Below are 26070 nucleotides of genomic sequence, written 5' to 3'. Positions count from 1 at the left end.
TGAGTAGAGGATGTGAGAAGACAGGGGATCAAGCTGTATTCTGCAGAAATAGCTGATGCATGTATCTTGATGGAGGAATAGGACAGGCCTGTATGGAGAAGCTCTGCCAAATACTCCAGGATGTTGGCAATATCTACCTTTGACACATCTTTCCCTCTTTCAGTACTCCAAATGACAAACCTTTTCCATTTTCCTGCATAGTTCCTTCTTGTTGAAGGTCTACGGGCCTCAAGGATAATGTCTTTAACCCTTTGGGATAAATCTGGGTTAGTTGCTCTTATGTAATGTTCCAGGCAGTCAGTTGTAGAGTTTTCAGGTTTGGATGTAGGATGTTGTAGTCGCTCTGAGTTAACATCAAAGGAATCAGGGGTAGTGTCCACGTTTCCCCCCGAGACATGCTCCTCAGCAATGGATACCAATGTTGTCTTGGCCAATTTGGAGCTATCAGAATTATCCTTGGACGTTCCTCTTTGATTTTCAGTAGTACCTTGTGCATCAAAGGAAGAGGTGGGAATGCATATGCTGTCAGGCCTTTCCAACTGAAGGATAGAGAGTCCACCTTCCAAGCAAGTGGGTGGTATGTCCTTGTGCAGAATTTCTTGAGCTGGTGATTGAGTGGGGATGCGAATAGATCTATTTGTGGCATTCCCCATTTCTTTGTGATGGCCTTGAAGATGTCCGGGTGTAGCATCCATTTGTGAGCATCCGAGGTAGTTCTGCTTAACATGTCTGCTAGGATGTTTTCTTTTCCCGGTACAAATATTGCCTGTAACTGAATGTTGTAGCTCAGAGCCATATTCCATAGGTCCAGAGCCATTCGGCATAGGGGGTATGAATGAGTGCCTCCCTGTTTGTTGATATACCACATGACTGTGGTGTTGTCTGTCCTTATCATCAGTTGGCCTTCTTTGAGGAATGGTCTGAAATTCTGGATTGCTAGTTTTACTGCCAGCATTTCTTTTTGATTTATGTGCAGGTGCAGCTGATCTGGAGTCCATAAGCCTTGAATGCACTTGTCCAGCATGTGGGCCCCCCAACCGAGGTCTGAGGCGTCCGTTGTGATGGTTTGGCTTGTTTGAATGTTGTGGAAGGACAAACCTGGGTTTGACTGGCATGCCTGAGCCCACCATATGAACTCTTGTTTCAGGCATGGGATTAGTGGTATTTCGGTTTCTAAGCTGTGCCTGTGTTGAGACCATAAATTCTTTAGGTACCACTGTAGCTTTCTCATATGCAGTCTGGCATGGGGGACCAGGATTATGCAGGATGCCATGAAGCCCAAGGCCTGTAGTACTTTCCTTGCTGTTAGTTTGTTCTGCTTTGTTAATGCCAAGAAGTAAAGAGGAAGTTGTTCTTGTTTTTCTGCAGTTAGGAATGCCATCTGTTTTACTGTGTCCAATTCTGCACCCAAGAATGTTCTTGTTTGGGATGGTATCAGTCTTGACTTTTTTAAATTGACTGTGTATCCCAGGGCTTGTAGTAAGCAAATGACTCTTTGTAAGTCTTGTGTGAGCTTGCTTTTGTTGTCCGCTTGTATCAGGCAGTCGTCCAGGTATGGATAAATTTGGATTCCCTGAAGTCTGCAATGAGCGATTACTGATGCCAGGCATTTCGTGAACACTCTGGGCGCGGTAGATAAGCCAAAGGGCAATGCTGAGAATTGATAATGCTCTGATCCTGCAAGAAATCTGAGGTATCTTCTGCAATTTGGTCGTATGGGGACGTGCAGGTATGCCTCCTTGAGATCTAGAGTTACCAGCCAGTACTCCTTGCCCAGCATGGTAAGAAGTTGCTGTAGGGTCAGCATTTTGAATTTTGGAACAATGATGAATGTGTTTAAAGCGGACAGGTCGAGAATAGGTCTCCAACTTTTCTCTTTTCTTGGTACTAGGAAGAGTCTGGAGTAAAATCCCTTGCCCTGTTCTGTAGGTGGTACCCTTTCCACAGCTCTCATCTTTGTTAATTGAGCTATTTGTTTTAGAGCTTCTGTCTTTTGATTTGGTGGTAGGTTTGGCATTCCTCTTTTTACTGGTAATGTGTGGAAATGAAACCTGTAGCCTTGGTCTATAGTTTGCAAAATCCACTTGTCTCTTGTGATATAGTGCCAGTTTTTTGAAAATAAGGCTAACTTTCCGCCTAAGGGTGCTGTTATTTGTTCCCTGGTAGGCGGTGTCAGAGCCAAGTCACTGTGATTGTCCTGTTGCAGTGGTAGTGGTTGTATCTGTGCCTCGTTGGCTATTGCCTTGCCACTGGCGTCCCCTGTAGGCACCTCCTCTGGATTGATTTCTGCCTCTGGAACGTCTATTCCTGCCTCTCTGAGTTTTAGAGGAGTCTGGAAAGGACCAATTTTTGGAAGGCCAGTTCCTGCTAAACCTTGGGGGCTGAACCTGTAAGAAATCTTTAACTGTTTGTACAGATTTTGCCTTCTCTTCCATTTTCTTCATTACTTGTTGGGCATGAGAACCAAATAGACTGACCTTATCCATAGGAGCATCTAAAAGTTTTGCTTTAACATGATCCGGCAAGGCCTGTTCTTTCAACCATGCATGCTTTCTTATAACTGTGCCAGTCATGGCTGATCTAAATGAAGCCTCCAGTGCATCATAGCCACATTTTAAGGAATGGTTACTAACCTGCTGAATGTTATTTACCATTTCTAGAACATATTTCTTATCTAAGGAATCATCAGAGGACAGTTTCTTAGTTAACTGATCAAGCATAAACTCTTGGTATTGGATCATATGAAACTGACAGTTCAAAGCTCTAGCTGAGAGAGTAGCAGAGGTGTATACTTTTTTACCCCATCTCTCTAAGGACCTGGATTCCCTTTCAGAAGGGAGAGGGTTTTTCGTAGAGGTAGAAGCTACTGCCTTAGGCCCCTGGGAGATGGTCTCAGGATCTGCAAAAGGAGCCTTGAATAAGTGGTGATGAGTGTCCGGTACCCTGTAAAACCTATCGGGCTTAGCAGGGGCTGGAGGTAAAGTATCAGGAGCAGTGCAAGCATCATTAAATGCATCATCCACAACAGGAAGAACTGGAGGTATAGCTAAGGGCCTATGTTGCGGTAAGTGTAAAAAGGTCCTAAGCCTTTTTCTTGAATCTGAGAAATCTTGTCCCTGCCATTGGAATTGCTCTCTCATGGCATGTAAGGTTTCCCCAAAGGAAAATTCCTCTGGTGGAGAGGCAGAAGGAATAGATTCTTCAGCATCGGAATCTTCATAGGTAGAAAAAGGAGCCTCTGGATGGTCTGTATTGTCTGTATCATCAGAAGAGTCATCTGAGGACACTGGCTCAGGGGGCTCTGCTCTAGGTCTCTTTTCTGGAGGTTGAGAGGCCCTGTCTGGGTGAGACTGGGATCCCCTTATTAAAGAGATGAGATCCTCTGCCAGAGTAAGCATTTGGGAACTGGAACTGGGCCTGTGAGAGGGGGGCTTAACAGGCACAGACTTAGCAGTTTTGGCTGCTTTAGCCCTGGCAAAGGCCTTTATAGACATGGCTGCAGGAGGCCTAGCAGCACCACGTGCTGGGGTAGAGACATCCAAAGGGATGGTGTCCGATAATTCTAGAGAAACCACATTAGTAGGCAAAACTTCAGAGGCCGATTCAACTAGGGTAGAAGGGGCCTCGGTAGTAGTCATGGATTCGGCTGAAGATTGACCCGTTTGCTCGGTTTTGGCCGAAACCGAGACACTCGCGGTTTGCTTAACTGTGGTTTCGGCCGAAACCGCGGACCGCGAGTGTCGGTCCTTTTCTTTGCGTTTCTTAACAATTTGAGTAGTCGGAGGATCCGACGGCATAATGTACGCAAAATCTGAGCCGAAAAACTGTTCAGCAAACTCCGACCGACACCTAAGCGTTCGTCGGTTGAAGGAAGCACAGGCTAAACAAGCTGCTACGTCGTGGTCTGGGCCTAAACAAGGTAAGCAGTAAGAGTGGAAATCTTTATGAGGTATTTGTTTCCCACAAGTTAAACAGTTATTCACTTTTTCTGACATCGGCTGAGGCAAGAAAGAGTCCCCAACGGGGTACTTAGCTTTTTAGAAGTCTTCGAAGTAGTATTCGGTAGTAGTAATCTCTGGATCTGACCGACCGGCACTTGGGAACAGCTTCTGCTTCGGGTGCCACGCGGCAAGAAAGACTGGGGAAAATGGCGTCGGCTGATGCCTTTATACCCGAAGACCAGCAGAGATGACGTCGGGTGAAGTGCGACACCAGCCGAGGCCAGACCCAGACTTTGGAATCCGGCCGACCGAAGGGCTGCCTGACGACAGGACAACCCATTTGTAAGGACTGCAGATGCATCCTTGAAGGACATCTGTACTATGTCCTTCAAGGATGCATCTGCAGTCATTACAAATGGGTAGAATACCATAGCTAAACTAGGGGAGGAGGAAATGAGTAGAGATTATGGTGTAGTTAGGATCCCTTGCAAAACAGCAGTGGCAAAACCAGCTCGGGATCTAGAGTACAGAGGTAAATTATAATGCTTGGCAAATGTATGCACGGAGGTCCAAGTAACAGCCTCTATAATGTCCTTGGTAGCCACTCCTCGTAAGAAAGCTGTGGTAGTGGCTGTAGCCCTTGTGGAGTGAGGCCTGATGTTCTCTGGAGTTTTCTTTCCATGGTAGGAGTAACAAAATCTAATGCAATTTCCTATCCATTTGGAGATTGTCTGTTTTGAAATTGGTTTTCCTTCCTTTCCTGTTGCATATGCTACCAGAAGCTGGTCAGTTTTTCTATTGGTTTTTGTCCTGTCCAGGTAGTAGCGTAATTGTCTATGTACATCCAAGGTATGTAAGAGCCTTTCTCCCTGTTCTGTGGGTTGGGGAAGAATGTAGGAAGGTGGATAGCCTGATTTAAAGAGACTCTGGATACCACCTTAGGCATAAATGTAGGATTTGTTCTCATGGACACTCTATCTTGATGGAAGTTCAGGAAGGGTTGCACTGCCATTAATGCCTGTAGTTCAGAGACCCTTCTTGCTGAAGTTATTGCCAGCAGGAATGCAGTCTTCCAGGATAAGTATTGTAATTCTGCTGTTGCTGCTGGTTCGAAAGGGGGAAGTGTCAATTTTTCTAGCACAAAGTTAAAGTCCCATGCTGGCAATGGAGGTTTCCTGGGAGGTTTCACATTTTTAATTCCTCTCAGAAACTGTCTGAGCAGAGGATGCGAGAAGACAGGAGGATCCAAGCTGTATTCTGCTGAAATAGCTGGTGCATGTATCTTGATGGAAGAATAGGACAGGCCTGTATGGAAGAGCTCTGCCAAGTACTCCAGGATGTTGGCTATGTTCACCAGTGTCACATCTTGCCCCTTTGCAGTACTCCAAATGAGATATCTTTTCCATTTTGCTGCATAATTCTTTCTTGTTGAAGGTCTACGAGCCTCCAGGATTATGTCTTTAACCCTTTGGGATAAATTTGGGTTAATTGCTGTTATGTAATGTTCCAGGCAGTTAGCTGCAGAGTTTTCAGGTTTGGATGCAGGATGTTGTAGTTGTTCTGTGTTAACAGTAATGGGATCAGGGGCAGTGTCCATATTTGTTACCGGGACATGCTCCTCAGCAATGGATACCAATGTTGTCTTGGCCAGTCTGGAGCTATCAGAATGATCCTCGGACGTTCCTCTTTGATCTTCAGAAGCACCTTGTGCATCAAAGGAAGTGGTGGGAATGCGTATGCTATCAGGCTTTTCCAACTGAAAGATAGGGAGTCCACCTTCCAAGCAAGTGGGTGGTACGTCCTTGTGCAGAATTTCTTTAGCTGGTGATTGAGTGGGGATGCAAACAAGTCTATTTGTGGTAATCCCCATTCTCTTGTGATGGCTTTGAAGATGTCCGGATGCAGCATCCATTCGTGGGCATCTGTTGTAGTTCTGCTTAATATGTCTGCTAGAATGTTTTCCTTCCCTGGTACATAAATTGCTTGTAACTGAATGTTGTAGCTCAGAGCCACATCCCATAGGTCCAGTGCCAGCCGGCATAGAGGATATGAGTGTGTGCCTCCCTGTTTGTTGATGTACCACATAACTGTGGTGTTGTCTGTCCTTATCATCAACTGACCTTCTTGGAGAAAAGGTCTGAATGCCTGGATTGCCAATTTTACTGCCATCATTTCCTTTAGATTTATGTGCAGGTGCAGCTGGTCTTGAGTCCATAGGCCTTGAATGCACTTGCCCAGCATGTGTGCCCCCCAACCGAGGTCTGAGGCATCTGTCGTGATGGTTTGTCTTGGTTGACTTTTGCAGAAGGGCAATCCTGAGTTTGATTGGCAGGCCTGAGCCCACAATAGGAACTCTTGCTTCAGGCATGGGATCATTGGAATTTTGGTTTCTAGGCTGTGCTTGTGTTGAGACCACAAATTCTTTAGGTACCACTGTAGCTTTCTCTTATGCAGCCTGGCATGAGGGACCAGTATTATGCAGGATGCCATGAAGCCTAGAGCTTGTAGCACTTTTCTTGCAGTTAGATGGTTCTGCTTTGTTAATGCCAAGAAGTAGAGAGGAAGCTGCTCTTTCTTTTCTGCAGTTAGAAATGCCATTTGTTTTGATGTGTCCAGTTCTGCACCCAGAAAGGTTATTCTTTGGGATGGAATCAGCCTTGACTTTTTTATATTGACTGTATATTCCAGGGCTTGCAGCAGGTAAATGACTCTTTGTAAGTCTTCTGTTAGTTTGATTTTGTTGTCCGCTTGTATCAGGCAGTCGTCCAGGTAGGGATAGATTTGAATCCCCTGAAGTCTGCAATGAGCGATTACTGATGCCAGGCATTTCGTGAATACGCTGGGCGCAGTAGATAAGCCAAAGGGCAATGCTGAGAATTGATAATGCTCTGATCCTGCAAGAAATCTGAGGTATCTTCTGCAAATTGGTCTTATGGGGACGTGCAGGTATGCCTCCTTGAGATCTAGAGTTACCAGCCAAGACTCCTTGCCCAGCATGGGAAGAAGCTGCTGTAGGGTCAGCATTTTGAATTTTGGAACAACGAGGAATGTGTTTAAAGCGGACAGGTCTAGAATAGGCCTCCATTTGTTTTCTTTTATTGGTACCAGGAAGAGTCTGGAGTAAAATCCCTTTCCTTGCTCCATAGATGGTACCTTTTCCACAGCTCTCATTCTTAATAATTGAGATATTTGCTTTAGAGCTTCTGTCCTTTGAGTAGGTGGTAGGTTTGGCATTCCTCTCTTTCCTGGTAGAGTATGGAAATGGAACCTGTAACCTTGGTCTATAGTTTGCAAAATCCATTTTTCTCTTGTGATGCAATGCCAGTTCTTTGAAAATAAGGCTAGCTTTCCACCTAAGGGTGCTTCTAGTTGTTCCCTGGTAGGCAGTGCCACCGCCAAGTCACTGTGATTGAGTTGTTGGAGTGGTGGTGGCTGCATCCATGCCTCGCTGGTTGTTACCTTGCCACTGGCGTCCCCTGTAGGCACCCCTGGATTGGTTTCTGCCTCTCGAGCGCCTATTCCTGCCTCTTTGTGCCCTAGAGGAGTCCGGAAAGGACCAATTCTTGGAGGGCCAGTTCCTGCTAAACCTTGGAGGTTGAACTTGTAAGAAATCTTTCACTGTTTGTACAGATTTTGCCTTCTCTTCCATCGTTTTTAGTACCTGCTGTGCAGGGGAACCAAATAAATTGACCTTGTCCATAGGTGCATCCAAAAGCTTCGATTTGACATGGTCTGGTAATGCCTGTTCTTTCAGCCATGCATGCCTCCTGATAACTGTGCCAGTCATGGCTGATCTAAAGGAAGCCTCCAGTGCATCATAGCCACATTTTAAAGAATGGTTACTAACCTGCTGTATGTTATGTACCATTTCTTGAACATATTTCTTATCTAAAGATTCTTCAGTGGACAGCTTTTAGTCAACTGGTCAAGCATAAACTCTTGATATTGAATCATATGAAATTGGCAGTTCAAAGCTCTAGCTGACAAAGTAGCAGAGGTGTAAACTTTTACCCCATCTCTCTAAGGACCTGGATTCCCTTTCAGAGGGAGGGGTTTTAGTAGAAGTAGCTGCTACAGCTTTAGGACCCTGGGAGATAGTCTCTGGATCTGCAAAAGGAGCCTTATATAAATGGTGATGAGTGTCCGGGACCCTGTAGAACCTATCGGGCTTAGCAGGAGCCGGAGGTAATGAATCAGGAGCAGTGCAAGCATCATTAAATGCATCATCAACAACAGAAAGAACTGGAGGTATAGCTAAAGGCCTATGCTGTGGCAAATGTAGAAAGGTCCTAAGCCTTTTTCTGGAGTCTGAGAAATCTTGGCCCTGCCACTGAAATTGTTCCCTCATAGCATGCAAGGTTTCCCCAAAGGAAAATTCCTCAGGAGGGGAGGCTGAAGGGATGGACTCTTCAGCATCAGAGTCTTCGTAAGGAGAATAAGCAGCCTCAGGAGGGTCTGAATGTTCTGAGTCATCAGAGGAATCATCTGTGGATACTGGCTCAGGGGGCTCTGCTCTAGGCCTCTTTTCTGGAGGAGGGAGAGAGGCCCTGTCTGGATGAGGCTGGGCTCCACGAATTAGAGAGATGAGATCCTCAGCCAAAGTAAGCATATGGGAGCTGGTGCTGGGCCTGTGAGAGGGGGGCTTGGCAGGCACCGTTTTTGATGCTTTGGCTGCTTTAGCCCTGGCAAAGGCCTTAATAGACATAGCTGCAGGAGGCCTAGCAGCTCCACGTGCAGGGGTTGAAATATCCAGGGGAATGGTGTCTGATAAATCCTGTGAAACCGCAACAGAAGGTTGGATTTCAGAAGCTGTTTCTACCAGGTTAGAAGAGGCCTCGGTAGAAGGCATGATTTCGGCTGAAGAAAGAACCGCTTGCTTGGTTTCGGCCGAAACCGAGACACTCACGGTTTGCTTAACCGCGGTTTCGGCCGAAACCGCGGACCGCGAGTGTCGGTCCTTTTCTTTGCGTTTTTTGGTAATTTGCGTAGTCGGAGGATCCGATGGCATAATATATGCAAAATCGGAGCCGAAAATCTGTTCAGCAAACTCCGACCGACGTCTAAGCGTCCGTCGGTTAAAAGAAGCACAGGCTAGACAAGCTGCTACGTCGTGGTCTGGGCCTAAACAATGTATGCAATAGGAATGGAAATCTTTATGAGGTATTTGTTTCCCACAAGATAAACAGTTATTCACTTTCTCTGACATCGACTGAGGCAAGAAAGAGTCCCCAACGGGGTACTTAGCTTTTTAGAATTCTTCGAAGTAATATTCGGTAGTAGTAATCTCTGGATCTGACCGACCGGCACTTGCGAACAGCTTCTGCTTCGGGCGCCACGCGGCAAGAAAGACGGAGGAAAATGGCGTCGGCTGATGCCTTTATACCCGAAGAACTGCCGCAATGACGTCGGGTGAAGTGCGACACCAGCCGAAGCCAGACCCAGACTTTGGAATCCGGCCGACCGAAGGGCTGCCTGACAACAGGACAACCCATTTGTAATGACTGCAGATGCATCCTTGAAGGACATCACCACCACACAAGCTACTTTCTCTACACACACTCACACACATCAGAGCAACAAAACACACTAACACACTCTACAGCCCCTACCCAAACCCCTTAACACACACACAAACTTACCTGAATACATGACCATAGCGGAACTTTAGAAGTGCGAAATTCAAAACCTCCGGTATTCGAGGTTTTGAATTTCACGCTTCTAAACTTTCGCTATTATGTGGATTTGGCTTCTTGGGCTCGAAATACTGAAATTCAACATTTCAGTATTTAAAGCTTCTGAAGGGAACCCATTATATATACATTATATATATATATATATATATATATATATATATATATATACACACACACACACACACACACACACACACACACACACACACACACACACACATGCCAATGAAAACTGTAATTTGAATTTGGCAAATAAAGGTACAAAAATGATAGTTAAAGTTGTGTCAGGCTTTACAACTGTGCAAAAGTTCATGGATATCACAAATGGTGGAATGCAGACCTTCCAACTATACAGTGAAGTTGACTTAAGATGTCAGCACTAGAGATACATAACCACATACAGCAGACTACAACTTAAAAAAAAATGACCAGTTTTCTTAGTTATTGAACAGATACCTCAAAGTATACAGAAAAGTACATTTCAGTCCTAGTGTTATTTTAAAAGATGCAACCAAGCATTTATGCCGTTGTACTGTTTAGTGTCATACCAGAATGGTACTCAAAATGAAAAAATAAACAGAATAAAACTTTGCATCAGAAATAAGTGCAATACATTACTAATTAGCAATAATGCAAGCTTACTTAACTCTGTAAAGCAAAAGACTGCAATTATTGTTAGAGAGAACATTATTCTACCTTGCATGCATGAGGCTTTACTCCAGTGTGCTTCAGCATATGTATTCTTAATGAATACAGCTTTGGTAAAGATTTTCCACAGATATCACAGATGAACTCGCGTTTGGTTCGACCTTTAATTGCTGCATCTCCAGACTCTGTAATGCTTGCTGCAGCAGAGGCAACTTCATTCTTCCAAGTATGGCGGGCAAGATGTGCTCGTAAAGAGGTTCCATACTGAAATTCTTTTTTACACAACTGGACAAAAATAAAAACAAAATCATAATAAAATCAAGAATATCGATCCTTTACAGTACATTTTTTTAACAAAAAATATACAAGTTGCTATATTAGACAACAGCTATTTAAGACACTTTTCCTACCAGAAGCATTACATTGGGTAACTTCTGGACCCACACAGTCAAACCTGCCAACGACAGATATAACAGTGAAAATCCACCTCGTTGGTGAGCTACATATCTGTGTAAGAAATAATTTATTCCCTCAAGTATGTGGAAAAGTGATAAAATACTTAAGAACATGTCTGTTGGATAACATTTTCCATCCCGTAATCAAACCAGCTGTGTGTTGCCTGTTGTTCTTTGAAAACCCTGAAATAAATACTGGACAGTAAGCTACAGAACATTAGGGGAAAAATAGAGAGAGAGATATGGGTTTGATCCCACCCCCCCTAAAAAACACAGACTACCAGATCCCTCAGTTAATAGGTCCCTATCTTGAGGTAAAAATGTTAAGCTCTACAGTCTACAAAGTGAAAGGGAGTCTGCTGAAAAGTCTGGAGAAGGCAAGTATGGATCCTATGAATAGTAAAAATGTGCATGTGACTAGAGAAGATATACACCGACTCAAACTGCAATATCTTGTCCTGGGATTCATTAACACTTACAGTAAGTGTACACCGTTCTGAGTGAACAGACAGTACAAGCATAACTCGCACCTTCTTCCTCCTAATTTTAGTTTTCCTGCTGATTTTCTTGCAACCTTAAATATCAAGGAGGATTCACAAGTGCAGACTACACGTACACCTAGTCTAATCTTTCTGAGTGAGTAGAAAGCACAAAAAATGTGGTAGGCATATTCTTGAATACAGATCGTGTATACTTAGTGTAGGCTTTAATGAATCTGGCCCTTGGAACATTTCCCTACCTCTGAAAAAATGAATTACAGTCATCTTGCATTTAGAATGCACAACTAGCGGAGAGAGAAGGACCCTAGCCAAAATGCTTTAATGGTGTAACAGCAAGTTTCAAAACTCACTGTTTAACACATCAATGTTAACTTTTTAAAGTGTCAGGACTCACAGTATCAAATCTAACACTTCCAACAGATAGACAAAGTGAAGACACTGCAGCTAAGGCAAAGCTAGGCTACTTTGACTAAAAAAATAATTCTAATTCTATAGGGGCTAGCAAAGGAACAGTGGTCACTATACCACAAGAGTATACACTGAATGCAGAATATTAATGCTACTGGGTATTTCAGAATTCCATACAGTATAATTTCATATGCAGTACTTCGCAATCACTGTAAATACCTCAAGACGACTGGTAAGACATCAGAGTGCCCTGATAAGCTTTAATAATGTCACATGGTATCAGAGGTAAACACATTTGTTTTTGAATTGTTTAGCATACTGTAGTTCAGAAATATTTCCAGTTCATTTTTTCAATTAATATCTACCATTTTGTTTGTCACTTGCATTTTTGATCCAAGTGCAACCACCTGAAGTTCTCTGTAAAGTGATTCAGCAATAACCTGGAAGCTTTGAAATTAGAAATTTGATTTACACCTCATTGCAAACAACTATGAGAAGCATTGAAAGTCAGTGAATACTTTTACTTTTCAAGAGAACATAGTTGTTATTCAGGAATTATTTAGACCCTAGAGGGATAAAACTTCCAGTTTATCTGTCATCTACTCTTTACAAGAAACTAGGGATCACTGATCTATATAGAAGCTTGCTACTGAGCTATGAACTCAGTAAGCTGCATGACTTCTTGACAAGCCACACAACAGTTTGTTGCACCGAAAATGATTGCTGTGAATGGTTTGTTTCACATTACAGCTTTAATCAAGAAATTCTTCAAGCAGATGTTATAGCCACCGATAAGCCTGTTTTCAATAGCACAAAGGTTGCTGGTTCAAAAAGATCTAAAGTCAGATTCTCAGAGATAAAATAGATGACCCAAGGTGGATAGATACCCCTCCCATTGCAGGGTGGAGGTGAAGGACTCCTATAAAGAAGTGCTTCACCAGAAGGTGTTTGGTCAAGGGAAGATACACTGGGGGAGACAGTAGGACAGTCCTGCTGCAAACTGATCTAAAAAGTACAAGTACCAGGAGCAACCCTACTAATATGGGACCATGGCCTGTCTTCTTGAAGAAGAAGAATCTTCTCAATTTTATTAGGAACAACTCCCTTGTGCTTGGCTTCCTGGCTTTCTTCATAATTGTAAGTATGTCTTAAAATCACATTATTCAGGAAGTCAGTCTGCGACCATGTAGATTTGGGTGCTCAAGGACACCTGTCTTCTGCTTAAGCACATCTGTGGTTGGGGTCAGGCTGCATGGCACTCCTTTTGATGTATGCACTGAGTGGCTGAACCAGTACTGTCCAGGTTAATATGGGGAAATATCAAAATCATTCTGGGTCTCTCAAACAGAGGGAAAAATTTTACAAAAAAACTACTTTTCCATGGAAAGGAGAGACTGTCCAAAGCCCATACATTTTTGCATAGAAGTCTTATGCAGACTCACGGAGAGCTGGTGAATTTCTGCATATGTGAAAAAGTCCATCTCCAACATCCTCCATTTCTTCATTAGACTTCTGAAGGCAGTTTTATTTTGGTGCTAATCACTGTTGTCAGAATTTTAATATGTGTGCCTGCTGTTATGACTGAAGCCCATAGGTAGACTCAAGGCTCATATGTGACTGTGCTGCCAGCTCTTACGTTTGCTTAGCTAGTCTGTAGGCAAGAGTGTGAATGCGAGCCTCTTGCTTACACACCACATAAGCACACTGCTGTCTGTGGTTATCCACAGACAATCTGGCTTCCATATGGGTTGGAAGGTCTTAACAACAAGGATTACAGCTAATATCTTCTTTACAACTACATCAATTTTTTTTCTGGGCTGGGTTCTACATATTTTGGCAATGAGGTTGGCTGAATGAGCTACCCTAACCTTGTCCAATGGATCAGTTACCAGACTTTGGTTGTGCCCAAGTGAGAAAAAGGCATTCCCAGATTTTCCCTAACTGGAGAGGTTCAGCAGGTGAACTCCTGAATACATGGGGAAACCAGTATTTTCTTGTCTAAAGCAGTGTGCGTTGTTCCCATTAGGCTTTCCAGTACTACTGGACCTTGTGTGTGTAAATCCTTGCTAAAGGCACCATTACAATAACAAAGGCCATAAGCCAGTGGGCTTTGAGGAATTCGCTCATCATCATGCAGATCTTTGACAAGAAATTCTCCACCCTGTACTCTACTTCGTCTAGAATGGGGCTCAAGAAGACTAAGGACTTGTTGGGTGTCACGGACTAGATTTGTGGACACTGAGGGAAACCTCTAAATTCAGCAAGCAGTCCAAGGTAAATTTTAGCTTCTTCTGCAGTATGCAATCGTCTAGGTATAGGCAAATACAAAGACCTTTGATTTTCAAGAATGCTACCGCTGGTGCCACACACTTTGTAAACATCCTGAAAGTCACAGAAAGGCCAAACTGCAAATTAGAAAATGGCAGTCTCCCATCTTGAACCTGAGAAATCTCCTATACTTCTTCACACTGGAATGTCACAGTCCACATTGACCACAGAAGTGGTTTGAGCATCAGTACTAGGAAAAGGGACTGCAGGGCAAGCATTTGAATTTGGGTACTTTTTTGAAATAGTCCGACTGTGGACAAGTCTAGAACTGAAACTGGCTCAAGGACAGAACACACAGGGTTAGAGTTGCTGGTGCCATGTCAGACTCTAAGCCGGTCACGAGCGGTGTCCCACAGGGCTCAGTCCTGGGCCCCCTCTTGTTCGGCATTTACTTTTCTGAAGTGCAGGCAAACATAGGGGGATTGTGGCTGAAAAAATTTGCAGATGACTGCAAACTGGGCACCATAATTGACACTCCATCAGACACAGACATCCTCCAGAAAGGTCTCATAGAAATGGATAACTGGTGCCAGAGTCTTTGGGAAAAACAAGGTAACCCCTAATTACCACATAGGTGGTAATCCATTAAACACGGAAGAAGTTATCAGGGACCTGGGGACCCAAGTTGACAGTAACCTCTCTTTTGACACTCACATTGCCAAAGTGGTTAGGAAGACCTTCTACATTGCCCACCTGATCATGAAGGGATTCACATCCAGATCAGGAGAGGTCATTGTACCCCTGTACTCTTCACTTATCAGACCAATGATTGAGTACAACGCCCCATTCGGAATGTACCTTACCCGACACCTGCAGCAGTTGGAAAGACCCCAAAAGTTCCTCACCAAAAGGATAAAGGGGCTCAAACATATGTCATACGATGCACGACTGAAGAAACTCCAGCTCTATTCAGTCGCATACCGTCTGCTCAGAGGTGATCTGTGCCTGACATACAAGGCCATGTCCATCCCGGAACTAATGGACATGCTCCACCTCAAAAAATCCAAATCCACCAGAGCCACGAGAGCAAGAGACTTAAACCTCAACATGGATATAAATAGGATGTGCTGGAGGGACAGATTCATCACCCAGAGACTCCCTACACTATGGAACAGAATCCCAGTCCATGTGAGGCAGAGCCCCTCACTGACTCTGTTCAAGAGAAATCTTGACGAGTGGATGGGAGATCGTAGGTTTACCCCGGGAATCATCTCTGTATCACTGCTGGACAGAGGCACAGCAAACTAATGGGTATAGTATTCTCATCCTAAGGGGTGGTGAAAGCCACACACACTCTGGCTAGTCTTATAAATGCCCTAGGGCAGATAGCCTAGTATGAACCTAAGAACCTATGAACCTATGATATCTATGGTCCATCTCTTTTGGGTAAAGAGTCCGAAATAGAATAACAAGCCCTCTCTATCAATGATACTTCCATAATTTTTCCCTACTATCAAAGTCATTCAAGGAGAAAGATGGCTAACTCCACCTGGTCCACTGGGATAGGAAAAGTACAGTTTTGTACCTACCATAAATGTAGATGTCCGATAGATATGCAACTGCAGTCATAACATATGGGTTGTCCTGCCTCAGGCAGCCCTCGGTCGGCCGAATTCCAAAGTCTGGGTCTGGCGTCGGCTGGTATTGCCTCCTCTCAGACGCCACAACGGCTGGAGTATAAAGGCATCGGCCGACGCCATCTTCTTCAGTGTTTCTTGCCCCAGATGCCAGGTGCCCTCCTAGGAAGGCTAAATTTGGTGAATGGATAAACAATTCCAGACATGCACAACAGTAATAAACAGATACACCATAGGAGATACCCCCAGCTAAAAGGAACAGGGGGAATGGACCCAAATGAAGGAGAAGAGGGAAGGAGGAGGAAAATCCGACTGCAGTTGCATATCTATCAGACATCTACATTTATGGTAGGTACAAAACTGTACTATGTCCTTCAAGAATGCAACTGCAGTCATAACATATGGGTTGAATACCATAGCCAAGCTGGGGGTGGATGGAGCTAAGAAAAAGATGGTGTAGCTAAAATGCCCTGCAGGACTGCCGAAGCAAAGCCTGCTCGGGATCTGGAGTATAAAAGCAGGTTGCAGTGTTTGGTAAATGTATGCACGGAGCTCCATGCAGCAGCCTCTAGAATGTCCTTTGTAGCAACTCCTCTTGGGAAAGCTGTGGATGTGGCTATAGCTCTGGTGGAATGTGGCCTAATATTGGCTGGCACACTTTTTCCATGGTAAGAATAGCAGAATCTGATGCAGTGTCCAATCCATTTTGAAATTGTTTGCTTGGAGATTGCTTTTCCTTGTATTCCAGCAGCATAGGCTACAAACAGCTGGTCAGACTTTCTGGTGGCCTTAGTTCTGTCCAAGTAGTAACGTATTTGCCTGTGTATGTCCAAGGTATGCAGCAGTCTTTCCCCTCTGTTTTGAGGATTGGGGAAGAAAGTAGGAAGGTGAATAGCTTGATTTAGAGACACCCTGGAAATCACCTTTGGCATGAAAGAAGGATTTGTTCTTAGAGAGACTCTGTCCTGATGGAAAATGAGGAAAGGAGGTACTGCCATAAGTGCCTGTATCTCCGAGACTCTTCTTGCTGATGTGACTGCCAATAGAAAAAACGTTTTCCATGATAGAAATTGCATCTCCGAGGTTGCTGCTGGCTCAAAGGGAGGCAGAGATAATTTTTCCAGTACAAAATTGAGGTCCCATGCAGGTACTGGTTGTTTTCTGGGAGGCTTGATATTCTTTATTCCTCTCAGGAACTGTCTTAGCAAAGGATGTCAGAACACTGGTGGATCACAAATGTATCTTGCTGAGATTGCTGAGGCATGAATCTTTATGGAAGAATATGAGAGTCCAGAATGAAACATTTCTGCCAAGTATTCCAATATCTGAGGTATACTCAGTACTGTTGTATCCTGACCCCTGTTGGCAGCCCAGATGTTGAATCTCTTCCACTTGGCTGAATAGGCTTTTCTGGTGGATGGTCTGCGTGCTTCCAATAAGATGTCCTGAACTGCCTTGGAAAGACTGGAAGCGGTAGGAGTTAAAGTAACCTCCAGGCTGTCAGATGTAATGTTTTCAGGTTTTGGTGAACAGTCCTGTAGTTGTGTTGTGTTAGGAGCAGGGGCCATAGGGGCAGAGGCCACGGTTTGGTCCGAGTTATGCTCAACAGCAATGGGTACCAGTGTTGCTTTGGCCAGTCTGGAGCTATCAAAATGCCCGTTGGTTGTTCTGCTTTGATCTTCAGGATCACCTTGGTCAACAGTGGCAGAGGGGGAAATGCATAAATTTTTAGGGAATTCCAGCTGAAGGAGAGAGCATCCGCTGCCCAGGCTAGTGCCTGGTGGGTCCTGGTACAGAACTTTTCCAGGTGATGATTCGTGTGAGACGCAAATAGGTCTATGTCCGGTCTTCCCCATGTCTTTGTTATTTGTGAGAAAATGTGGGGATGCAGTATCCATTCGTGTGGATCCAAGAAATTTCTGCTCAGCTTGTCCGCCAGTACATTGTCCTTGCCTGGCACAAAGTGGGATTGCAGGTGTATCTTCAGACTCCGTGCTTTTTCCCAGAGAATCATTGTTAGTCTGCAGAGGGGGTATGAATGAGTCCCTCCCTGCTTGTTTATATAACACATGACAGTGGTGTTGTCTGTCCTTATTAGTAAATGTCCTTGCTGCAGTGATTTTTCGAAACTCTCGACTGCATGCATCACTGCCAGCATCTCTTTTTGGTTTATGTGCAGATGTCTTTCCTTTGGTGTCCATTGACCTTGAACGCATCTGCCCTCCATGTGCGCCCCCCCATCCATGATCTGAGGCGTCTGTTGTAATTATTTGACCTGCTTGAGGTCTGTTGAAAGACATGCCTTTGTTTAATTGACTTGCTTGAGCCCACCACAAGAATTCCTTTTGCAGACATGGAATAAGTGGGATTACGTCCTCTAGGCTTTGGCTGTGTTGTGACCATAAGCTTTTCAAATACCATTGCAGCTTTCTCATATGAAGTCTTGCCAAAGGTATCAGGAGAATGCATGATGCCATGAACCCCAGGGCCTGCAGGAGTTTCCTTGCAGTCAGCTGGGAGAGCTGTGCTAGGCCTTTGAAGTACTCTGGTAACTGCTGTTGTTTTTCCTCTGTGAGGTAGGCCATTTGTGTTTGTGTGTCCAGTTTTGCTCCTAGAAAAATTATCTGTTGTGATGGCAGTAGCCTTGACTTCTGAATGTTGACTGTGTATCCCAAGGCCTGCAGTAATTGCATGACATAGTCCAAGTTTTTTATTAAGGTTTGTCTGTTGTCTGCTTGTATGAGGCAGTCGTCCAGGTAGGGGTATATTTGAATTCCCTGGAGTCTGCAGTGTGCCACTACTGATGCCAGGCATTTCGTGAACACTCTGGGCGCAGTAGATAAGCCAAACGGCAATGCTGAGAATTGATAGTGCTCTGTCCCTGCAAGAAATCTGAGGTATCTTCTGCAGCTTTGTCTGATTGGGACATGCAGGTATGCCTCCTTGAGGTCCAGAGTGACCAGCCAAGACCCCTTGCCCAGCATGGGAAGGAGTTGCTGTAACGTTAGCATTTTGAACTTTGGCACAATGAGAAAGGTATTTAGAGTAGACAAGTCCAGTATAGGCCTCCATTTGTTTTCCTTTCTTGGAACAAGGAACAGTCTTGAATAGAATCCCTGGCCTTGTTCCTGGGGAGGTACCTTTTCTATTGCTTTTATACTTAATAGCTTTGAAACTTGAATGAGTGTCTCTGCCCTTTGATGGTGTGGCAGGTTTGGCATGCCTTGTCTTGTAGGTAAAGTATGGAAGTGGAATCTGTAACCCTTGTCTATTAAATCCAGAATCCAACTGTCCTTGGTTAAAATATGCCAGTTTTTTGAGAATAAGGATAATTTTGAGCCCAAGGGTGCTTCTCTCTGAGCCCTTGTAGGCGGTATGAAAGTCAAGTCATTGTGATTGTCCTTGTAGTGCAGCTGGACTGGCTGCAGCACTTCTTTGATTTGTAGGTTGCCATTGGCGTCCCCTGTAGGAGCCTCAGTATTGGCCTCGGCCACGCCTGTTCTTTCCCCTTTGAAACTTGTCCGAGTCTGGGAAGGACCAATTCTTTGAAGGCCAGTTTCTACTAAATCTGGGTGGCTGAACCTGGAGGAAATCCTTGACTGTCTGTACTGACTTAGCTTTTTCCTCAATGGACTTCAACACATCTTGTGCATTAGCGCCAAAAAGCTTCTGTTTTTCCAGAGGTGCATCAAGTAACTTTACTTTGACATGATCTGGCAGTGGCTGATCTTTTAACCAAGCATGTCTACGTATCACAGCCCCAGTCATAGCTGCCCTACATGAAGCTTCCAATGCATCATAACCACACTGAAGAAAATAACTGTTAACCTGCTGAGTGTTATGTATGTGATCCTGCAATGCCTTTCTGTCAATAGGCTCGGGAGAGGCTAACTTTTTCTGTAAATCATCCAGTAAAAAATCCTGGTACTGAAACATATGAAAAAGGCAGTTAAGAGACCTCATGGCTAGGGTGGTGGAGGTACAAAATTTTTTACCCCATCTCTCCACAGACCTGGCTTCCCTATCCGCTGGCAAGGGATTTTTGGCAGTGGAGGTAGCCACTCCCTTGGGACCCTGTGAAATAGTTTCTAAATCCACGGTGTGGGCCTTAAAGAGATGTTGTGAGTGTCAGGGACTCTGTAATATCTGTCTGGCTTGACAGGAGCAGGGGGGAGAGAGTCAGGGTTAGCACTGGAATCGGAGAAAACATCATCCAAGACATCCATCACAGGAGGAATAGCTAAAGGTCTGTGCTGGGGAAGCTTTAGGAAGGTACGGAGCCTTTTCCTGGAATCAGAGAATTCCTGACCCTGCCATTGGAAATGTTCCCTCATAGAGTGCAGGACTTCACCAAAAGAGAAATCCTCTGGAGGAGAGGCAGAAGGAATTGATTCCTCAGCATCAGAGTCCTCATAGGCCTGGAAGGATTCATCTTGAATATCTGAATGCTCAGAATCCCCAGAGGCTTCATCTGAAGAGAGGTTTTCAGTCTGCTCAGTTCTAGGCCTTTTCCCTGCAGGAGGCTGGGAACCTCTGTCTGGGTGAGGCTGAGACCCCCTGATAAGGGAAATAAGGTCTGCAGCAAGAGACATAATCTGTTTATCAGAAGAGGGGGCCTGGACAGCAGGTTTAGGATGGGCCTTGGCCTGGCTGGCGGCCTTAGCACGTGCAAAGGCCTTGATGGACATAGATACATGAGGCCTAGCAGCCCCATGTGCAGGAGTGACCTTGTCCACCGGAATGGTGTCGGGTAAATCATGAACTTCGGTATCCGGAGGAAAATCAGCAACCGGCACCAGAGAGGTCTCCGGGACCGAAGGACTAGTTAACGCTGTGTCGTCGGCCTGGAGCGGCTGAATTATCGCTTCCGCAGGGACAGAAGCACTAGCGGAGGGTCTAGGAGTAGTATCGGTAGAGGACGCGGGCCGAGGATGCCGGTCCCGGTCCTTCCGTTTTTTGGAAGATTGAGCTGTCGGTTGATCCGACTGCATGATATACGCGAAGGATTCGCCAAAAAAGTCTTCAGCAAATTCTGCCCGGCACCTGAGAGTGCGCTTATTAAAGCAAGCACAGGTAGCGCAGGCCGAGACGTCGTGGTCTGGGCCCAGGCAAGGAAGACAGCAAGAGTGGAAGTCCTTATGAGGTATTTGTTTACCACAAGACAAACAATTATTAACTTTCTCAATTTGTTCTGACATCGGCTGAGGCAAGAAAAAATGTTCCCCAATGGGGTACTTAGCTTTTAGATGACTTCGGTACTGAAAACACAGGAGCTGACCGACCGGCACTTGCGAACTGCTTCTGCTTCGGGCACCGCGCGGCAAGAAAGACTGGAGAAGATGGCGTCGGCCGATGCCTTTATACTCCAGCCGTTGTGGCGTCGGAGAGGAGGCGACACCGGCCGACGCCGGACCCAGACTTTGGAATTCGGCTGACCGAGGGCTGCCTGAGGCAGGACAACCCATATGTTATGACTGCAGTTGCATTCTTGAAGGACATCATTTCCAATGAAGAAAAGGAAGGAACAGAACTTGATTGTGTGACTAGAAGAGGTGATGCTTAGGACTCAACTGTCTGACGTAATTTTAACTAGTTGTTTCTGAAAACACTTAGCTGACTTCTAAGTAACATGGAGAGAGGAGTGAATGGGACTATTTCCAGTGGACTTGTGCTTAGTCAGTGGGACCAAAGATGCTAATTCCAGGCATCCACAACTTATTCTTCTTGTTTTGCCAGTTCTGCTTTTCTGTTCCTAGCCTGCTGGCCTCTAGTCTGGTACCATTAAAATGGCCAGTGTTTTCACAGGCAGTTTTTGTTATATTTTGTTATAGGATTATGTAATATATCTTACTGTTTCCATTTTCTTCCACTTTTCTATTTTTTTTAAATATTTCTTGATCAAAGGACCATAAAGGAAGCTCTTGTTGTGGAAAGCATCCAACAGCTGTCCCATGATGTCTTCTGGTAGCGAAATTGTAGTATTATTTTTTAAGTTTCATACGTAAATACTAGGCTAACTGTCCTGAAGGGTCATATTATGCCTAGCCAATAACCCGAGGTTAGAATCAAACCCTGTACCTTGTCTCTACGTGGTGAAAACCTTAACCATTATGCCAAACTTTTCCCAGGCAAATCCTCATCCTCTATGGCTTCTGATTATGGATCTCAATGCTGCATCTAACACACTGTATTCCAAGTAGGATGACTGTATGGTTTTCCCACCAGGACTTTGTACAAACCCTTGTGGGATCAAATTTCTTTTAAGTAGGTCAGCAGAAAATCAAAGTATAAGGAAACAGACAAAAATATGTCCTCAAAAAACAAGAAATACTACCAATGTTCAGGAATAGGAGGAGAGGTTTACGGGGAAGGCAGGGATTGCAAAAGCAGCTCCTTTTCTAATAGGGCATTTAGCAGCTGTAATGTTACATGATCTAACAAGAGTTGGGTTCTCAGCTAGGCAGGTCTCCTAATGACTGACCTAATTTCTGCTGCCTGCATCATGTCACCACACAGCAGCTTATCTGCACTTAATAAGAACACTTGGCAACCTGGGAGGTGAGGCTGCATATATTTAGTATCTTACTTCTCAGGGCATTGTATTTTATTTTCACAGCCTCGTCCTTCAGTTGAAAAAAAATGTAATTCCTATACTTTAACATACGACTTTGGACCAGGGGGAAAAGCCCTGACTGTGACCCAGATGACCCAAGTATGCAAAGTAGTTCAGATGCTGAAACAAACTAGGACATGAAGATGAAAAATGAGGCCCACAACAATGGCAGAAGTGGCCAGCACTAGTAGGGATGTGTAGTGTGCACAGCCAAGACAGTACCGATAGCAGCTGTCTTCATGTAAGGAAGTCCATATGCAGAGATGCAGGGGAATCTGGCAGTCCCTGCAATGATGCACATGCACACCACCATGGGTGGGGATCACAGCCTAATATAGACACTCTTCTATTGCTCATATCACAGAGATGTGAAGCTTTACGAGGGATGTACACCATACATTTTTCTGCCCAGAGACAAGGAAGATAGGTCATTTAAGGACCGTGGTCTGGGATTGTCAAGCCAGATCTAGACAGGAGACAGGGGTGGGGACTGCAACAGATGGACAGGTAGGACAGGGGTGTGGCAAACATAGCCCATAGCTCCATAGCCTCAAATGCCAACATCAAATTTACTGGCACTGGAGGTACCCAACCCAGGGCAGGGCCCATCACCAAATGTAATTAGCAATGAGAAGGGATTCCCCAAGACACACAGTCCATACGGTCTTGAAAAGGAGAATGGTGCTTGTGCAAAGGCAGAGGGCACAGACACCAAGTATGACCCCAAATGAGCTGGCATCGAAGACGGTGTTGAAGACTAGAAGCTGAGTAATCGGCCCCAAGATTCCTTAGATGCTCATGGTCTCAACATCAAATCAATTAGGCGGGTAGATGCCAATGTCAAGGTAAGGGTACTTGCCCAGTGCTGAACAGGCAGGTTCTGGCTGATGTCTCTATGACTTCTAGGGCTACCACAGGTTTTGCTTGACGTCTTCTGCATGGGTTTGTTGAGGGCTCTTCCAAGGCTTCCACCTTCCAATCCTTTTTTTGAGCTTCTGTACTCTCCCTACTGTAAAGAACACTGCAATAATGATATAGAAGGACATATTAAAGTTGTGCAAAATCTTACCATAACAGTAGATGTGCTTCTCCACTCCTTTCCCCCTCCTTCCAGCCACCTTTTTCATTTGGATTTTGTTTGGTTCCCCTCCTGGAAGAGAGTCTCCCTTTTCCATCTGCATTTTCTCCTTCTGGATATGCACAGCTTTTTTGCCCTATGGAGACTGCTCTCTTCTGCAGCAATTCAGGTATGTGGAGACTGACCTTGGCAAAGCCATATCCAGCCTAGAAAAATCACATCCAACTTACAGTGCTTGGTTGTTGTTGTGTCTTTCGGCTTTTCCTGGTTAGGGGTCGCCACAGCGGAACTCCGGTCCGCTAATGATTGGTAGCTGATTTTTACGTGCAGAGTTGCCAGCCCTGACGCACAACCTTTAACGAAGGTACGCCCATTCATGCATGTCTCCACGCAGAAGACGCTCTAGCTGAGAATCGAACTGGACACGCTACCTAAAGGTCCAAAAAAAAAAAAAGTACAAAAGTCCAGGTAGCTGCCTCAAGAATAGAATTAATATCCAAACCCTTGAAAAAAGCACCAGAAGACAACACAGCCCGAAGTAGTATGAGCCTTAACAGAAGGAAGGCTCTTCCAGTGAAAAGAATAGCAAAAAGAAATGGCTTTAGCTATTCAAGAAGAAATTATTTGCTTCAAAACCACCAAACTTAAAGACCTGGGATGAAAAGAAACAAAAAGCTGTTCAGAGTTATGAAAAGCTTTAGTCCTATCCAAATAATATCCGAGTGGTCTATGCAAATCCAAGTTGTGCAAAACTTTCTCACTAGCAGACTGTGGAGAAGGGAAGAAAAGAGGGCAAATGAGAGACAACTCATTAACAAACATGGGCACAAAAGATGGAACAGTACAAAGAGACACCCTGTCCATATGGAAAATTCAAAAATGAGGAACAGCCATAAGGGCTTACAGCTCAGACACCCCGTTTGACAGAAGTTAGGGCCAAAAGAACAACAGTCTTCCAAGAACAATGCTGTAAGGAAGCTGAAGCAGCAGGCACAAAAGGAGCCTGAATCAATTTTTATAAAACAAAAATAAGATCCCAAGAAGTAGGATTAGGCTTCCTGGAATGCCTAATACGAAGAGTGCCTTCAACAAACTGTTTGGCCTCAAATCTAGAGGCTAAAGGGGGAGTCAAAGGCAAAATAATCAGAGATAGACGATATGTGGGCCTTAACAGAACAATATGCCAACCCAGCATTGAGGAATTCACATAAACAAGAGAGACCCAAAGAACATTCACAGTAAGTGGATCCAGGTTACGAAAAAGACACAAAACAGAAAACCTCTTTCGCTTGGATAAGCAAGATTTCCTAGTAGTGTGTTCCCTGGCCTCCTGCAGGACATGAAGCACATCCTCAGAAAAAAAAGGTGTATGTAGGGGGATCAAAACCCTATCACCCACAATGTCAGTTAAACAATGGACTGGTGGGGATGGATGAGAGATCCCTTATCTTGTGTGAGTAGGTCTACCCTGTGAGGTAACTTATGAGGATTGTCCTTGGCAGGATGCAGAAGAGGGAACCAGTGCTGTCTGGTACAAAAGGTTTTCACCAGCAAGATTTTGGGAGCATTCTGTTATCTTGAACAGAACTTTCAGAAAGAGGGAAAGGGAGTGAAGACCTAAATAAATACTCCCTTCCAGGAAAAAGACAGGGCATCCACCTTCCAGGCCAGATGGCATGGGACTCTGGCATAAAATAGAAGTTGTCTTTTCAGACAGGAGGCAAACAGATCAACTTGAGGAGTACCTCACTGGGGGACAAAGTGCAGAAACACATCCTTGTGAAGCATCCACTCATGGGATTGTGTTATGGATCGGCTCAAAGAATTTGCAACTATGTTCTGTTCTGAGGGAATGTAAACTGCCTGAAGGGACACCTGATAGCGGATAGCCAAATCCCAAACATGAAAAACTAATCTACACAGGAGATAACACCTTGTCCTCCCCCTTGCTTGTTGACATACCATATCACTGTGGCATTGTCTGTGAAAATCTTGAGGGGCTCTGGAAGGAAACCAGAATAAAAAGCTAGAAGAGTCAGCAGAAGATCTCTCATCTCTGACACTGATGTGGTCGTTCCTTTGTCGAAGAAACCAAAGGCCCTGCACTTTCAGAGGGATGAAGAAGGCCCCCCATCCCATGTCTGAAGCATCTGTGAAAAGTTCTTGAGAGTGGACTTTAAAAGGAAGCCCTGGGTTGAGGGACAACTAATGAATCTTCCAGTGAAGTCAAAGCTTGATACATGGAAGAAAAGGGGATAGAAAATCTAAAGGATGGGAATGTTGAAGCCAGGTTGACTTTGGGAACCACTGAAGCATTCTTCTACAGAGCTTGGCCACAGGAATCATAGGAATGGTGGAAGGCATGTAACCCAGAGCCTTCAGAAATTCCCTGGTTGTAACTGAAGCCAGAAGAAGAAAGGATTGAAATAAAGCAATCAGAATTAAAGCCTTGGGAGGAGGCAAGGATGCCAGCACTGAACAGTCTGGAGCCTGCACCCTAGAAAAACATGATCCTGAGTAGGTATCAGGAATGACATTTGGAAATTTACAGTAAACCCAATGATATTCAGGTGAGAAATGAAAGTGTATGTAATGAATTAAAACTTCTGGAGAGGGGGCCTGAAAAAGCAGGTCATCCAGGTAGGGAAAGACCTGTATCCCCTTTAACCTGCAGAAAGCAGTAAGAGGAGCGAGGTATCTGGTTAAGACCCCTAGGGTAGTAGGGAGGCCAAAGGGCAAAGCAGAGAACTGAAAATGCGAAGAAGCAACAGAGAAACAAAAACTTCCTGAAAAGAGAATGGAATGTGCAGATAAGCATCCTTGAGATCT

At 44.6% G+C, this 26070-nt stretch overlaps 1 protein-coding gene across 2 annotated transcripts in view; it reads right to left on the bottom strand.

Moving 5' to 3' along the window:
• ZBTB11 (zinc finger and BTB domain containing 11) overlaps positions 1-26070 on the bottom strand; it is a 1204127-nt gene that overhangs the window by 592725 nt on the left and 585332 nt on the right. For both annotated transcript variants that reach the window (XM_044071594.1, XM_044071595.1), the window contains exon 6: positions 10331-10567. In XM_044071594.1, coding sequence (XP_043927529.1) covers positions 10331-10567 — 237 coding nt within the window. The remainder of the gene's footprint in view (positions 1-10330; positions 10568-26070) is intronic.

The sequence above is a fragment of the Protopterus annectens genome, chromosome 5.part0 (genome assembly GCF_019279795.1).
Source record: "Protopterus annectens isolate FY-2018-M chromosome 5.part0, PAN1.0, whole genome shotgun sequence".
NCBI lineage: Eukaryota > Metazoa > Chordata > Ceratodontiformes > Protopteridae > Protopterus > Protopterus annectens.
The sequence above is the reverse complement of the archived record's forward strand: the minus strand, read 5'-3'. Positions and strand labels throughout refer to the sequence as shown.